The sequence below is a fragment of the Notamacropus eugenii genome, chromosome 6 (assembly GCF_028372415.1).
Source record: "Notamacropus eugenii isolate mMacEug1 chromosome 6, mMacEug1.pri_v2, whole genome shotgun sequence".
Lineage (NCBI taxonomy): Eukaryota > Metazoa > Chordata > Mammalia > Diprotodontia > Macropodidae > Notamacropus > Notamacropus eugenii.
In genome coordinates, this window is record NC_092877.1 from 364,461,459 (window position 1) to 364,478,905 (window position 17,447).

The 17,447-nt window shown below is 45.5% G+C and overlaps 1 protein-coding gene across 7 annotated transcripts in view; it reads right to left on the reverse strand.

Annotated features, from left to right (window-relative positions):
- The window catches only part of PPM1L (protein phosphatase, Mg2+/Mn2+ dependent 1L), a 313,084-nt gene that overhangs the window by 124,841 nt on the left and 170,796 nt on the right, over positions 1-17,447 (reverse strand). For 2 of the 7 annotated variants that reach the window (XM_072618582.1, XM_072618583.1), the window contains exon 1: positions 405-857. The exons of 4 other annotated variants lie outside the window; for them this stretch is intronic. Coding sequence is in view for 1 of the 3 variants with exons in the window: in XM_072618581.1 (XP_072474682.1) it covers positions 409-444 (36 nt within the window). In the remaining 2 variants the exon portion in view is untranslated. Of the gene's footprint in view, positions 1-404; positions 858-17,447 lie in introns of those variants that run through there. One more of the 7 variants, XM_072618581.1, reaches the window with a different exon arrangement.

Genomic DNA, 17,447 nt, shown 5'->3' on the forward strand with positions numbered 1-17,447 from the left:
ATCTGTAAATTAAAGAGAATGTGATCAATGGTCTCCAAGGTCATTTTTTATTCTAAATCTGTGTTCCCACAGTCCCCAAAGTCTTTTCAGCTCTTACAGATTCACTTCTGTTTTAAAATACAAACATTTCAATTTGGGATTCTGAGTGATTCACAAACCAGACTGGGGATTCTCAACCCTGTGCTGGGTGATGGACTTCCCTGGCAGTCTGGGTGAAGTTCAGGACCGAGGTTTTAAATGCACAAAATAAAACTCATCCGATTACCAAGGACACTGGCATTCTGACATGCAGTCATCAAATCACTTTTTAAAAACCCAAGTTCACAGACTTCAGAGTGTGAATCCTTGATCAATCCCAGTCCTCCCTTCTAGAATTATATCCTCCTTCACAAAGTCTATCTCACCTACTTCCTGTTGCCCAAATCCTGCATCCTTTGTCCACATGTATTTCCTGTGTTTGGACTGTATTCCTTCTTCACCTTGGCCCCCTAGAATACAAAGTGTCCTTCAAGACCCAGCCCCGGTAATGGGGGGGGGGGGGGCGAGGCGGACACCTTCTATAGGAAGGCTTTCCAAGTTCTCCTGGTTGTCAATGCTTTGTCCATCTCTACATTGTTCTGTATGTACTTCACTTACTTATTGCATGTTGTATCCCCACCCCCAGAATGTAAGCACCCTGAAGGCAGGAACAGGTGACTTTATATGGGTTTGCTTTTTGGGCCAGACCCATGACATCACAAGTGCAGGGTGCTCTCCCCATCAGTGCAGCCTGATGACAGTCCTGAGAAGCTGTCATAGTAGGTGTCTAACAAGTGCTTTTTGACTGGACTGCCATGCATTGCAAAGGGCAGGGAAAGCCCGGAGCTGCAGGGTTCTTGGAGGTCATCTTACCTTATCTATCCTGAAGCATGAGTGGCCTTGATGCCACCCCTGACTGGGCATCTCCTTCAATGCCTCTGTGGTAGCTCCCTCACACTTCTCCTCTCTCTTTGGTCCACCTTCCAGGAGACGGTTAATGAGTTACATAATGGACAAACCCAGGTAACGAGGGCTTGGAATGCCCCCAAAGTCACATAATCAGACTAGGAATAATTGAGAATTGACTATAATATTGATAAGATTCACAGAGCAGGGGAAACCAATAAAAATATATTGGATGATCCAATTTCACTTATTAGCAGGACTTCTTCCAAGTTGGATTGGTTAGGCCTGACAAACAGAAGGCATATGAATTGTCCTGAAGGTTAAAAAAATACGCACACAATTTCATGTATCATTAGGCCCAAAGCTTCCACTAAACCTGTAAGAGAACACCAGTGACTTGGCGCTCACCAATTGTCAGCACAAGGTCGTTACTGTGATATCCAAATAAGCTGTGGAGTAGGACGGGCCCCAACGATTCTGTAATGTTAACACATTAATGACAGGGAACAAATCCATCCATTAAATGGCAGCAACCTACTCAATAAACCTCAATGAAGGCAGCACAAGTGATACAAAGGGACTGATGTTCACAGAGCTTCAAAGGAGCCACAGAAAAATCAAGGCACAAGGCACAAGAATAAATGAGATGGGCAGAAAGATCTTGTAAACACTCAGACAAGAGCGTCAATAAAACGTACAAGAAGGAAGCTGGAACATCATTGCTCGTTTAACTGAAAATCCTTGTAGGCAGGGTGTCCCAAAAGTCTGAGTGCCGCTTTGGAGGTCAGAGGCCTAGTGAAGCTACAGAATTCTGAAAGGCATGAAAGCTTCTGGGATTCCCTGAATCAAAAAAGAGGTCCTGAACAACTGAATGACTGCGGTTCTAGCAAACGGAAGTTGTTTCTACCCCTGTGTTTTTTCTTCTTAGAAATGGATTGAATTAGCATAGAAAAATGGAACTATCCATCAGGGCTGATTTATGGGGTCTGTTTGAGGAAGGGTAGAGGGGAAAGAACACTGGATTTGCATCTGAAGAGGTGCCTGAGTCCATTGCCCAGTTCCACTGCTGTGTGATCTTGGGCATGGAACATTCCTCGCTGGGTATCCGTTCACTCACATGTAAAATGAGAGGGCTGGAGCAGATGGCCCCCAAGATCCCTTCTAGCTCTAGAATCTGGATGCCCCCTTTCTCACATCTCCTTCTCGAGCATCACATTCCCTTGTTCTTTGCATGAGGATGCAGCTCATAATTAACCAATGGGCATAATTAACAATCAATACATTATATTTTAAGATACCATTTTGTTCATGGGAAATCACACTGTAAACAAATGGTCCCCTCTGGGGATCCTGATGGAACATTAAATATTTGAGGAACCCGACCTACTTCTACAGTGTGAAGAGGATTGTGCAAATGAAAATCCTTCATGTATCATTAGATGTCTAATCCAGGCTGAGATGCATCTTAAGCCATTAAGAATAATGTTAAGAACTTCTGGAAATTACCCACATGTTCCTTTCACAGTTGTAATTAGAGGAGGAGGGGGAGGGGAAGAGACATTTAACTCAAGGAACCATCTCCAAATAAAAGAGAGTGCTATGTATTGGAGGTAGGCAAGAGTAAGAGTTAATGCCAATTGGGCAAATGCAGACCTTGTGGTACTGCCTAGCAGTCAGATGGAGGCAAGAGGGAGACTAACAACAAGCCAGTGAGATATCAGTTGGTACCACTAGCTGGACTTCCTGGGGTATCCCACATTTCCCTAATATTTCTCGCATGCATACAGCAAGCATGCACAATTCAAGGGGGAAAGAAGGCCCCCAACTTATCCTTTTTAGGGCAGATTGAGCACATGAGCCTGGTGACATTTTCCCTCTTACAGAGTAGCTCGTAATTAAATATTGTGGCGTTAATAACCTAGCTGATTCAATGAGCTCTGATTCAGTCCAATTATAGTCCTTCAGAGAGGTTCATTCGTCTCTGATTCTTAAAGGGCACGACAATAGGAGCCTGATAAAAGTCGGGTAGCAGCCGGCAAATCGAGCAACTTCTCCACTTATGCAAGGCCAGCTTAATGCTAGCCAATCAGAAAATATAGTCACATTTGCCATACTTACACTGCATGGCAGTGCTGCTGGCCCAGGAAATTATATCCAAAGTCTCATTATTTTCACAACTGAAATTAAACACAACAAAGAGATGCTTACACAGTCTCTCAGTCTCTCAGTCTCTCTCTCAGTCTCTCTCTCTCTCTCTCTCTCTCTCTCTCTCTCTCTCTCTCTCTCTCTCTCTCTCTCCCTCATTCTCTCTATTCTCTCTCCTCCCTCCCTCCTCTCTCTCATTCCCTTCTCTCTTTCTCTCACTTTTCTCTTTTTCTCATTCACTCTCTCCTCTCCCTTTCTCTTTCTCCTCCCCCACAAAGGCATGAGGCCATTTCCTATCTTATTTCCAGTCTCAAAGAGGGGCATTGTGGTAGAGCTGAAAGAGCACTGGATTTGGAGTCAGAGGATGTGGGTTCAGATCCTGACTCTGTTACTACCTGTGACCTTTAAAGCCTGTTCAGCCTCAGTTTCCTCACTATAACATGAGAGGTTTGGACTAGATGTATGACTGTGCTCTGAATCTACGATTAGATGAAATAATGTCTTCCATTCTTTCTTAGAATTACACAGATTCATCTCTTAGGCATCCTACTAGACTCTTAAGTCCCTTGAGAACAGAGAGGCTCTTACATGATTTATATCTTCCTTCCTCTCCTGTGATGTCAGTCAATCAGCTAGCATTTGGTACCTGCCTGTTACGGATCTGGCTCTGTTCAAGGTGCTAAGATGAAAATGAAATAATCCCTGCCCTCAAGGAGCTTTCTGGCACAAAGCAGGCACTCAGGGAGCATCTGCTGAAGTAAAGCATTGCTTCTTTCTTACTCTGGGCCAGGGCAATGGGAGATCTTAATGAAATGTATGTGTATTTAGGAGTATTTCTCCACCAAAGTCATACCTGATGTACCATCACCCAAGCACAAAGGAGGGTTTTACAATCTAGCCCAGGGGTGGGGAACCTGCAGCTTCGAGGCCACATGTAGCCCTTTATGTGCTCAAATGAGGTCCTTTGACTGAGTCCAAGTTTTACAGAACAAACCCTTTTGTTAAGGGGATTTGTTTGGTGAAGTTTGGATTCAGTCAAAGGGCTACACTTGAGGACCTAGAGGGCCATATGTGGTCTTGAGGCCTCAGGTTCCCCATCCCTGGACTAGGCCAGTAGCACCATTGGCTCAAGCAGATCTTACCCACCTAGGAAGATTTCCAATACAGGTAGGTGAGCCGGATGACTACCAACTCTGTATCATCCAAAGACATCTTTGGGACCTTTGACAAAATTAGAAACACACTCCTTTTTGATAAAGGACTCAGAAACAGACCACTCTGAAGGCTTTGAATTCCTAACACACAAGGGAGGCCATTTTCAACTGTTAGAGGGCCTAATTCTCCCACTTGGCCTTTCCCCATTCTGTCCCCAAACTGGCTCTCATAGTCCTAATGTCTCCCCTTCATTTTCAGACAAATGAACTAAGGCCATACCTATGTCCAAGAAAATCATTTAACACCCAGGCCTGGAGTTCAACTAAGTGACTTCCCCAAAGACAAGGATGCTTCCCTAACGGAGGAGCAGCAGAGAGAAATATTGATGAATTCATAAGAAAAGGAGAGGGATGCTAATGCTGGGAGATGGGCTCCATGTTCTTCCATCAGAAAACAAAGCTCTTTCCTCTGGATTGTCTTGGGTGGTTTTTGTGGTTGTTGTTTCAACTTGTCAAACGATACTTGACATGAATAATACGCCAAAGTTCAAAACATTCTTTCTGGTTACTCTTTTAATGCTTTTAACACAACGTGGCTTCTCCATGCAGGCAGGATTAATGACAGATGGTAATTACACTATTAAACCAGAATACCTAGAATGGCAAAAACAATTCCATTACATGAATTCCTCATGAGTGTTTTTATCAGAAAAATGTAATCATTTGAAAGCCATACACAGAAAGCCTTGAAACAAAGCATTCTGTGACCCTGAAGACACTATCAAAAGATGAATTATTATTTAGGGTTATCATCATGCTCTCTTTCTGTCTCTGTCTGTCTCTATCTCTCTCTCTCTGTCTCTCTTTCTCCCTCTCTCTCCCTCTCTATCTCTCTCTCTAGACTTACACACACACACACACACACACACATTTTGACTTCTTTGGAATCTTTGCTTCACCATTTTTGCTCAAAAACATTAAAAAATTCACAAGTTAAAGCAAGATACAGCATGGCATATAGAGAGCAAAGTGCTGGGGTTGAAGCCTGGGTTCAAATCCTAACTCTTACCCCTTACTAGTTTTGTGACCCTGAGCAAGTCACTTACCTGCCATATCCTTCAGGTAACTCCCCAGGACTTTGCTATGAGGTCACAATTGCTTCAATCTGTTTTGGGGAAGGGAGTTCCCATATCGGGATATCACCAACCAGATGAAATCCCAGACAGGCAGCATTTTGCCCTGGTCCTACAGAGTTGGAACAGTGGGCTCCATTATGGATGTCGAGTTTTAGAAAAGGCACTGTAAGCTAGACAGGCTCCAGAGGAGGCAGCCAAGACAGTGACTGCATCATCAGATGATCTGGAGAAGCATGTAGGAACATCTAGCTCAGAGAAGGAAAGACAGAGAGGAGGCTCCAGCACTGTCTTCAAATATTTGAAGGCCCCAACAGGTGGCCGGCCAGCCTTTGCTTGAAGACCCCCATACACTTCAAGCAAAGGGGCTAACCACTTGTCTGTGACATTAGAGGGACAATTTTCGTTCCATTGTGGGTAGGACTGGGCAGTTGCTAAGTTTCTGTCCAACTCAGAGATCCCATGATTCGGATTCTCTCCATCCTTCAGCTCCTTCTCCCCTTCCACAAGCATCATCAGCCTGATGACTAACCCCTCCCCAGTACCACCACTCTGGGGAAGCATCCCAGCCAGTCTCACTCTCACCTGAACAATCTCTAGACTCTGCTCCTCCTCCTCTGCCACGCTGACCCTGGAAGGAGTCACTCTGCCCCCACTACCATCCACAACTAGGCTTCTATGTGCTGTCTTCCCCCATGACATCGAAAGCTGGAGGGAAGGAGCTGTTTTCATCACTTGTCTCTGGGCACACAGTAAAGCATGAACAAATGCTCTACCTATTCTCCAGCCAGGCACTTCCTCCCTGGAGCCTTGTCAGGCAAGAATTGCCCCTCCTTCTTTCCCTGGGTTCCTCCCACCCTGTTCAGACCAGCTTGGTAACCTGGCTTCACAATCCATTTATCACCTTGTTCACTTTCTCGTTCCCTTGAAGAAAATCACGGGCAATTTGTTACCTGTATTTTTTAAATCACTAAAGCTAGCAAACAGTTCATCAAAGGCTTAAAAAAAACATTTTTTTTAAGGTTCCCTTTTTTTCCTCACTCCTCTTGCCCTTCCCTCTTCCGCTACCCCATTCCTGCTGCAACAGGGATGAATAAAGAGAATGATTAACAGCAGGGAGAGAGAAAGAGCAGACACCCTAGAAGAGAGGGGAACTGTCAGGCAAGGAAATCCCCTCTCCCAAAGAAGCCATTTCCTCAGCAATGGATGGTCTTAAGAGAGCTTTCTGGGGCACAGGGAGGTTCATGTGTCAAAGACAGGACCTGACCCTATTTTTCCTCACTTCAAGGCCAGCTTTCTGGCCCCTAGACAATGAACAAGGGGGTGAGATCTCTGTGCAACTTCCATTCCCAGAAAAGGAAGCTGGGGGTAGCAGACATGGACAGCCCCATCACTGCCCCAGGGAGATCCCCACTGGACTCCCATGATTCTGGAGGAAAGAGCCAGGCCAATGACTTTTCCCAGCTCTGCATCACTTCAATCCAATTTAAGCATAAGTCAAGCCATCACCCTGTGATGTCACTGATCCTCTTTGAGAATGAAAGGCCAACCACAAGACTCAGAGAGATTAGTTTATAGACAGACTCCTACCTCCTGTTCCCCCCAGATTTTACCCTGGAAGCCCCTGAGCCAGTAGCTGGACCCCACCCCACATCTGATACGTAGAATGGTGAGTTTCTGTCAAGTGCTGGGGACTATTTAATGCCAGGTCCTTTCTGTGTATTTTCATTTTAAAAGGGCATACTTTGGAGAGAGCAATATCCAGCAAGAGAAATTGGAGGACTTGGATAAGAAGGAGGGTATTTTAGGGGGCACTGAGTCTCTTCCATGCCCAGGGGGGTTTAGGGGAGAGAAACTTCAGGTCTAATGCTGGCACTCATGGGCAAGTCTCTTGGCCCCTGGGGGGGCCTTGATTTCCCTTCCCCCTTAAAAAGAGGGGGTTGGGCTAAATTCTCTTGGTATAAATCCTCTAAGATCCTGCTTAGCCTCTGAAGGACTGTTTGGCATGCCCAAGTTTCCTTTTTCACAAATACCCAGAAAGTATCATCATCACAATTAATTGACCAGAATTGCACAGTGATCAAGTCATCCCCAGTGTTTGAAATAGGATTCCAACCCAGGCCTTCCTGATTCCAAGTCCAGCAATCTATCTTCTCTAGAGCTAGGATTTCTGTAGCACTTAAAAGATTTACAGAGCGCTCTATAAATAACATTATCTCCTTCTGTCCTCGTACCAGCCCTGGGAGGTATGGTCAGTGTTGCTCCCTTTTTACAGATGAGTACAGATTTGAACACAGACCTGGCTGAAATCTAAGCCCAGTACTCTATCCATTTCACTTTTTAACTGTTGATACAGAAGGACCCAGACTCGGGGATACATGTCTACGCTGCATGCAGGAGGGATGATGGAAGCCAGAATCAATTGCTTCTTACTCATCATCAAAAGAGACCAGAGCTGGATGGACAGAGGGTGACCAGAGGCCCAGCAGAGTGTAAGCTCTCAAAGGTAGGGCTGTTTTTTCACTTAGCAGCACAAGGTAGATATCCAGGGTCCCCCCAATCTGGCTCCCCCACCCCCAGCTCCTTCCCACCCTAGTGCATCAGGTCTTTGGATCCTGCCTCATGTCTGTTTTCTCTGCCTCTGGGAATGCCACAGCCAAGGGGCCACTACCCACAGAAGGCCTTCTCCCACCTCAAATCATCTTTTCTTTATTTTGGAAAAATCTCTGTGTCCAGTGGAAGCTCTGGGAGGGCAGGGGCTCTTTCATTATCCCAAACACTTAGCACACAGCAGGCACTTACAGAAGTTTGCAGAATGACTGATTCCTAGGTCTTTCTCCAAGTCAATGCTCTCTCCTTAAAAATCACTTTTTTCTTATTGTGAAATTCGTGATCTTTCCTTATCTGTTATTTGTGGTTCCTCCAGTAGAATTTAAACTCCTGGAAGGCAGGGGCTGTTGGGCTTCCAGCTTCCTATCCCCAATAGCTAGCCCAGAGGCTGTTACACAGGAGGTACTTGATAAATGTTTAGTGAATTGAATTGAATTACTGGATCGTAAGGGGATGGAATCTGGCCAAGTGGACAACTCAGTCCTTGAGTCCTTCCTAGACATCTAGCAGGGACAAGTGTGAGCTCATCCTCCCTGAACATGTCTTTTTAGGGACCCCTGAGACTGTGCATCTAAGGAGGCTGTACAAGCTTCTGAGCCCTCCCCAAACACCCTGACACACACACACACACACACACACACACACACACACACACACATACAGACACAGCCCCCCCACATACCACACCACACCTACACACACATACCACACATACAGAAATACCACACCCACACGCACACCACACACACACACACACACACACACACACACACACACACACACATACACACACATGCCAACAGTCAGATCCCATGCAGTGAAGCACTGAGGGGAGAGCAGCGGTGGAGCATGGGGTGCCAAGCCTGGGGCTCCCACCAGGGTTAAGTCAACAGATGGAGGCCGTTACCCATCATGGCAGCAGGACAAGCTCAGCCACAACAGGAGATTCCTTGGCTGTGGCAAGGCTTTGATCTTAGCCTCCTAAGGGTGCTATAGGAAACCCTCCCCCAGTTCTTTTTTCCTTTTCTGAGCGCCCCCCCCCCAACCCTGCTGCCCTCTCCTTGTCCTTCTCGCTTGTAGCTAGCTGCTCATGAAGTCACGGTTCATTAGGGTGGAAAGTCAAGGTAGAGAGAAATACTTGCAGACTCAGGATGGAGCAGCTGCGGTCCCGGCTGTGCTGAAAAAGCACCAGGCAATGGATAATGGAAGTTCAGGATGAATTCGTGGGACATGCCCTTCACCAAGGTCACACACATTAGATATAGTTCGAATTAGCCCCACTTATGGACCTCCAAGTCCATCCCTTTTTCTATGACACTAGGCTGCCTCTAGGAAAGGGGAAAAGGGGAGGGAGCAGCCCCCCATCAGGATAATGCACAGCGAGGGTTTCCTTTGGGCCAGCAGTGCTAGGCACTGGGTATCGGTACTGTGAACACAAGATCTGACTGAAGAGCCCACATGTGGGTCAGTAACATCGTCTTTGTAGGCAGACGATCAGATGAGGACCAGAGAGTGGGAAGGGGGGTTATAGATGGAAGAGGAAATCGAGGCTTAGGGAGAGGGGTTAGTGACCTGCCCTTATGGCCATCGAGGAACATGAACTGAGAACTGGGAAGGACCTCAGACTCCATGTAGTCTGGGGTCCATGAACTTTTTGAAAACTATATTTAGATAACTGCATTTTAATGCAATTGTTTTCTGCAGTCATCTTATGTATTTTATTTCGTGCATGTAAAAACACGATTTGGAGAAGAGGTCCCTAGACTTCACCGACCTGCCCAAGGGGTTCCTGATTCACAGAAGGACAGAAGCCGAGCTCACTGTAAGGAGGAAGTAACTGGAGCTCAAGTGACTGGCCCAAGGTCACACAGGAAGGAGGCTTATTTTACACCTAAGTTCTCAGATGACAAATGCAACATTTCCCTCTGTATTTTTATTACTATGCCATTCTCATATTCTCTCTCTCTGTCTTCGAATATACTTACATAAAGAATCATGGTATAACATATATTTTTAAATTATATTATAGCTATAGGGAATTTTTTTTTAAATGAGTCCAGGTAAGTAACTTTTTTGGTGTTAGGAATTCCCAGTGTGGGATCTCTCTCCACCAGTGTCAAGAGGTTAAACAACTTAGCCAAAGTCATCAAGTTCTAATATTTAAAAATGATAATACCCAACGTACTAGAGGTCAATTAAAGACAAAGAAAATTAGTACTCGTAAAACCGCAATTGCTGAGCCATTTCAATCGTGTAACAGACCAACACTTTTACACTTCCTATGAAAATCATTTCAGGTTTTGTACCTGCCCAAATTGGACCCAACTCTTACAGAGGGTGGGTCAAGCCAATGCCTGGCAAATTGTGTGCTAAAGAGTTAAAAATAAATGCATACACATACATACACAAACTGTATATAGGGACGGTAGAGACTGGAAAATGTCACCTTGACTTGTCATCTCCAATCTTCTCAGGAAGCAGGGAGCAGATTTTTAACTCGAGCATGGGAAGTAACATTGTGCTGTACAAAGACCTCTGGACTTGGCATTGGATGACCTGGGTTCAAGTGACTCTGGGCAACAAGGACCTTGCCTGCTCAGCCATCTCTGACAACTGGAATGGCCACATCCTCATCTCTCACTTGTCTGGAGACAAAACAATATGCACACACAAGTCCCTACAGCTTTGCGGAGGCAGCTTTCTGTTTAAGAATACGGTAGGAACCCCCTTGATTCAAAACAGATTTGTGCCTTGGAAAAAAGGGAAGGAGTCACCTCATCCAGCCTTCAAGATGTGGCAGGACACATAAAGCAGGAGACAAGAGAGAGCATAGGGTAGTGGAGAGAGCTTTGGATTTGGATTCAGGAAGGCTTGGATTCAAATCCTTCCTCAGATACTTACCAGTTGTGTGACCCTGGGCAATTAAATGAATCTCTTGGGGCCTCAGTTTCCTCCTTAGTAATACAAGGAGTTGGACCAGATGGCCTAGAAGGTCCCTTTGGGTTCTAACTTAATGATCCAATCAACTAATGAATGAAAAAGCATTTATCAAGCCCTTACATGTACCAGGCACTATACTATCCTAGGGAGAGCTCAGGTGAAGGCAATAAGAAACACACGCTATGACTTGACCAAAATTTGTCTGAAGTCTTCCAAGAGCCTCCTCAGCCCCTTGTCTCCTCTCTCGGAGTTGGTCAGGACAAGGGAAGCTTTTATTGTCAATACCCTCTCTGCCTCACCTCCCTCTTTCCTTGGCTGAGCTGACCACCCTGCCTTGGGGCTGACCTCCTCTATGCTGGGCACTGGGTTGGGCTCTGCATATATAAAGACAAGGCCAAAACTGTTTCCTACCCTCAAAAAACCTGCATTCTAGGAGGCAAACAAGGCAAAGGACATTATAATAGCAAGTATAGTAACACAGCATTACAGTGTCCTATTCTTGGCAATGAATTTCTAGAATTCATATTAACTCAGGGAGACAAATATTTCAACCATGAAAGAGACGATATTTCACGTGAGTACCAAAAACTGGCCATGTTCAGTAAAAATTCAGTAGCCCTAGTGGGCTTCTTAGGAAGAGACAAAGGAAGGCAGCTTAGGGGAGAAATGATAAGGAAGCCTCTCTTTCTCTTAGCAATGCTGCTATTTGACACCTTTGGAGAAACCCCTAAACTCAACAGGATTAAGGATTAAATAAAGGTGTGACAGTGGAGATGCCTCAGAACAGGCCAGGCCCCAAGAGCTTTAATCTGAGGGGATGCCAACAGACCCTGCCCAGACCCTCAGCTCTGGTGCTGGATGTGGATCTTTTTTCTCAAATGAATGAACTGCCTGTCAAGTGGAAAATACTGAGTCAGAGGGCCTGAGCTTCCTAGCCAACTTGTTTGTAAAGGAAGGGAGGGAAGGAGGGGGTAGTACGAGATGACCTCTGAGGTGACCTCCAGCTCTGAATCTAAATAAGAGGGGTTTCATTAATTCACCATTTGACCCTAGTTCCCCATTCTCAGTCTGTCCCAGAACTGCATTTATTTAATACCTACTGCATGCCAAGAACTATGCTCAGAAGGGGGTTAATGTGTGCACTTTCAATTACAGACCAGTGGGCATATCTGCTATTTCCTGAACTCAGCAGTCCATCTCCCACCTCCAATTTTTGCACAGGCACTGGAATTCACTCCTGACTCATCTGTACCTCTTTAAATTCTGAGCTTCCTTCCCTCCTCAGCTCATGCATCCTTGCACAGGCCCCATTCCTTGGGCTGGTCCTATTCTCCCCCTCCTCATACAGACTTCTCTGTGTACCTGCTGTCACTCCCCAGCAGGGATGGATGATTGAGAGCATGTTCCTAGGGCTTTCAGGTTTATGAAGCACTTTACGTCCATGGTCTCATTTGATCCTCATGACATCCCTGTGAAGGAGCAGCTATTCATCCACATTTTACAGAGGAAGAACCAGAGACAGGCAGAAGTTAAGGGACTTACTCAGGGGTCTCACAGCTAGTGAGTGACTGAGGCAGGATTGAATTTCGATTAGCCCCAATGCAAGCCCAGTGCTCTGGGTATGGTGCCACCTAGGTGCCCATCGATCAACAAACATTTATTCAACATCATGTTCCCTGCACTGCACGAGGTGCCTCTGCACATGCATGTGCTTGCTCTCGGGAACCAGAAAAGGCCTGGCAGTCTTGGATGCTGTGAGAGCTAGCATGGGCCAGGTGGCCATTTCATGTTTGTTCCCACACTATCCTTAAGGCTCATGGCTACTATTTATACTACTGCTTGGGAAAGCAGCCCAAATGGAAGTCTGCACACTATGAGTATGGTCACCTTAACCGCATGATAGAATGTCCACTCACCAGAGTTTACAACTTCCCAGATGCTACAACAGGGCTGTTTTGCCAGAAAGGTCCTTCAGCTCCCTTGCAAGGGCAGCGAGGGAAGCTGGGAGTCCTGTTGTCTTAGTCAGCCCCAGACACCCCTGCAGGTGACTCCTGGAGTAGTGAGCAAGATTCATTCAATAAACATCAAACAAATATGGTGAAGTGGATGCTGTGTACAGCAGTAGAGCTTGGCCCCTGCCCTCATGGAGCTTACAATCTAGAGGACAAATAGCCCCCAACTAAACATGTTCTAGGGTAAACAGAGGAGCCATCTGTGGTCCTCCCACCAGGCAACCAAACTGTGGGTCTTTCATGTCTCATTTCCCATGCCGCTCCTGGGAAGGAAGCACCCCTGCCCAGGAGTCTGTAACTTAAGGAAGAGGAGCTTTTGTTAGCATGTCACAGAATGAGAGGACAAGATCAGAGGCCCCCACAAGGCCCTTCTTATGGCTTCAGTGGCCAAAGCAGAGCCTAAATCTTCCTAAAGCCACCGGATGATAAAACTTAGCACATTAGAAATGAACCGAACCTTACATACCCATGAGAATCAATGTCTAGAAGGCACAGGTTCATAGGAAAGTCACTTTATTTATGCAGCTTATTCTCCAAGGGGATTGGCCAGCTTATCTAAATGACTGTTTACAGAGCATCTTGGACAAAAGGTGCTGTACACATACATGCAATTATTTAGAACACATTAGGGGTTTGGTCAGTATTGATGCTGCAGGGGAATATCAGCTATAAAGGCATCACCTGGCTAACCCAGACTGTTTCCTCTGGGCCTTTGTATCCCCAGGGTTGGCACAGGGCATGTTAACTGATTGATGCTATACTTGGTTGACTTATTGATGCTTTACATTCTCCGCCCTCTTGGGAAGCCCCTGGCCCAGATCAGTCATTGTCTCTCCACTCCCTCAATCCCAGGATCTCCCAAATAATTTAAAGGAAAGCAATATTGAGGTCACAGGCCCTGTATTCAAACCCCTTATGCCAGCTGAGTGACTCTAGGCCCATCTCTAACGTTTCTCTTGTTTCCTGTGGCTCTTAGCCCTCAGATACAACAGGACGAGCAATATCCTAGGGGAAAGGGTCCTAACCTCTAGAGTACAAAGGGCCCCCAACTAGACTCCACCTCTGCTAGATGGACACTCCACAATACTGAATAAAGTCTTTTAATAAAGTCAGGGACAGTAGAGAATGACTTCATGTGGGCAGCAGCAGGCCAACCCATGGGAGAATCCAGGGTCTGCTGCAGCCTTGCTCTAAATTAATCATAAAAATGAAAAATGCAAACAACCAAGCTCAACATAGAAACAAACATCACTCAACAATGTGCAGTGTGCCTCAGTCTCCAACATTAGAGCAGTCATCAGTATCAGAGGAAAAAGCAGATACGGTTCATTTTATTCTCCTATGAGATGTTAAAAGAGGGGAAAAAAGTACAGAAGGGAGAGAAGATTCCCAACACCACCTCTTTCTGTGGCCATTTCTCACAATTTTAGGAATTTCTGTAGCATGTGTGTGTGTTTGTCCTTCACTGCCAAAGAAGACCACGCCATCAGAAAAACGATGACACAATTTGCACTTGACTTTGTTTGGAGTGAGGGAGGGCTGGTAGCATCTATTAAACACTCATGATCTCACCCTCCCTCAAAATCTTCAAAGATATGACTGAAAATCACTCTCTTCTCCCATCTGAGCCTCCCTGGAGGTGCTCCTGCAGGGGAGAGAGAACGCAGCTCAACTCTGATTCGGGTTTTCTCTGTGGGCAGATTCAAGGGGCACAAGCTGGGGTCTACAGAAGTCACCATCAGCCCTGGGGGGGGGCTCAGCTCTTCTCAATCATCTGCCTAGGACTCAGAACAGTTTAGAGGAAGACTGGGGAGTAGATCTCTCCTCAAGAACCTGCAGGTTCTCTAAGACCACTAGGGAGGGGTCAGGAAAGTAGCTGTGGAGCCCAAGCCCAAATCTGGCAAACGGCCACAGTTTCTACTCATTGTTCCTTGAGAATAGTTTCTTCTAGGAGAGAATGAGGGTGTCATCTCTCCATCCTATCCTAGTGAAACGAAATTCTGATTTTAATTAATTTTAAAAATAATTTTAGATTTTATTTAATTTTATTTTTAAATTTGTATTTATTTTGTTATTTTAATTTGTCTATAGTTGGCATTTGGTTTCCCCAACAGACTGTAAGTTCCTGGAGCCATGGGCTGTTTTATTTCTGTCTTTGTATCCCAAGGACCTATCCCAGTGCCTCACATATAATAAATGCTCTATGTGGGATCATTTCAGATCGATGACTTAGCAGAGGGAGCTGGGTGGTGTTGTGGATAGAGCAATGGGCCAACAGTCAGGAAGACAGGAGTTCAAATCCAGCTTCAGACACTCCCTAGCTGAATGACCCTCTCTCTGCCTCAGTTTCCTCATCTAGGATCACAGCAGCACCCATCTGCCAGAGCTGCTGTGAGTCTCAAGTGAGATATTAATAAGGCACTTGGCAAACCTTAAAAGAGCTATATCACATGCCAAGTGGACAGCTCTAGATGAGAATCCAGGAACCTGGTTTGAACACTAGGCCCAGTTCTCTGTGACCTTAATTAAGTCACTGAACCTCTTTGAACCTCAGTTTTCTCACCTGTGAAATGAGAGAGCTAGACTAGCTGACACAAGTTCTCTTCCAGCTTAAAAACTCTGATTCTGTGGCACTCCTTATATACTCCTTATTTAGGGAGGAATGAAAACTAGAATAAGAAATGTTACGTAATTAAAAGAAATACAGTAAGACCCAACGAAGGAAGCTGTTCATGCTTAAAAATGGGAAACCTGTAAAAGAACAGAGACCAGCAAACATCATCGACATTTCCAAAGTTAGAAAACAATTAATCACTTAAAGGGAAGAGGCCAAAAGAGCCTAGAAGTCACCTCAGCCAACCCACAACGTCTTTAACACATGAACAAAGAGAACAGCCGAGGCCGACCAGAGTTTGGGACACAATCTCACTTGTGACCCCCCAGGAAGAAGATGGCAGCAGAAAGCACCCCGTCCAGGCGTGCCGCCATGTCAAAAAACAGCAAAAGCTAGAGGAAAACAGACAGGCTGACCAGGGCCTCGGTGAGAGCCAGTGAAGCCATTCACAGCATTTAAGAATAAAACTGGAGGGAGGAGATCAAACACGTGGGGGAGGGAATCTGTACAGACTTCTATACCAGCTCTCTCCAGTGACAGCAGAACCACCACCCTTGGACTCTCATACACAGTTTCTAATGTACCATTATTTGTTTAGGCATTTTTCAGCTGTGTGAGTCTCCATGACTCCATTTTCTTGGCAAAGATACTAGCATGGTTTGCCATTTCCTTCTCTAGCTCATTTTACACATGAGAAAACGGAGACAAACAGGGTGAAGCGACTTGCCCAGGGTCCCAAAGCCAGCATGTATCAGAGGCAGGACTCTAAGCTAGGTTTTCATACCTTCCAGGCCAGTGCTCTATCTACTGGACCACGTCATCTCTCCACTGGCTGTATTACATTTGGGAAACTGCAGAAGAATTCTTAATGCTCCCAAGTTTCTTCCTGAAACAAAGCCTCATAAAAAAAAAAAAAACCTATCTTCTTCCACTGATTCTGTCTGACTTTGAGTCAAAGAACACTATGGTCTCTAAAGACATAACATTGAGGGTGATCCCAGGGATGCTAGACACACATCTGGTGGAGATGAAGAGGTTTCAGGAGACAGGATGTCCCTAAAGTCTTAGTGCAATGTTAAGCTCCTCAAGATCTATCAGCAAAGAAGAACTGCCCACAATATAATCTAAGAGATGTATAATTGGAAAAGGGGGAAGTAGAGGGTGAGACAGCCTTGTGAAGCTCCACTGGCATCAGCTCAGTGTCAACCACCCTAAAGGAAGGCCCCTTTGGAAACACAGACAAGAGTCACAGTATAAGAAGGCATGGAAGAGTGATGATCTGCACAAGTGGAGGGATTATGCACACTGAGAAGACCATAGAACCTTAAATATAAGGACCAGACTTTCATGCTGCTATGGTCATATACCCCTCTAAGCCAGGGATTCTTTACCTGGATCCACAGAATCACTCCCCCCTCAAGGGGTACACTGGCAAATTCAGGGAAGTCAGGATAGGGAAAAATTACATCATTATTTCAATATAATTGGTCTCCTTTGCAATTCTATGCATTTTTTGTGCGTTTAGAAACATGATTCTGAGAAGGGATCCATAGGCTCCACTAGATTCAAGGACTAATCTAAGGGTTCTAAGACCCCCAAAATGTTAAAAACCCCTGCTCTAGGCCCAAGCCAAGAAGCCAATCTACAAAAGAGTCACCAGCTATGGTAGCAGGCATGAAGCTGCATCTTAACCTATCAGTCAAGAGAAACAGAACTTCCTGAAATAAACAGCCTTAGAAGCAGCGAGAGCTAATCCTAATGACAACCAGAGTGGATGTTTGCGTCATGTTCAATGGCACATACAACATTCTGTCCCATCTAGGCCTCACCACAATACTATCCTTACTGTTAGGTGAGAAGAAGATGGGACTGCCCATGATCAGTTCCATGCAGGGTTTGAACCCCGTGCTTCTGG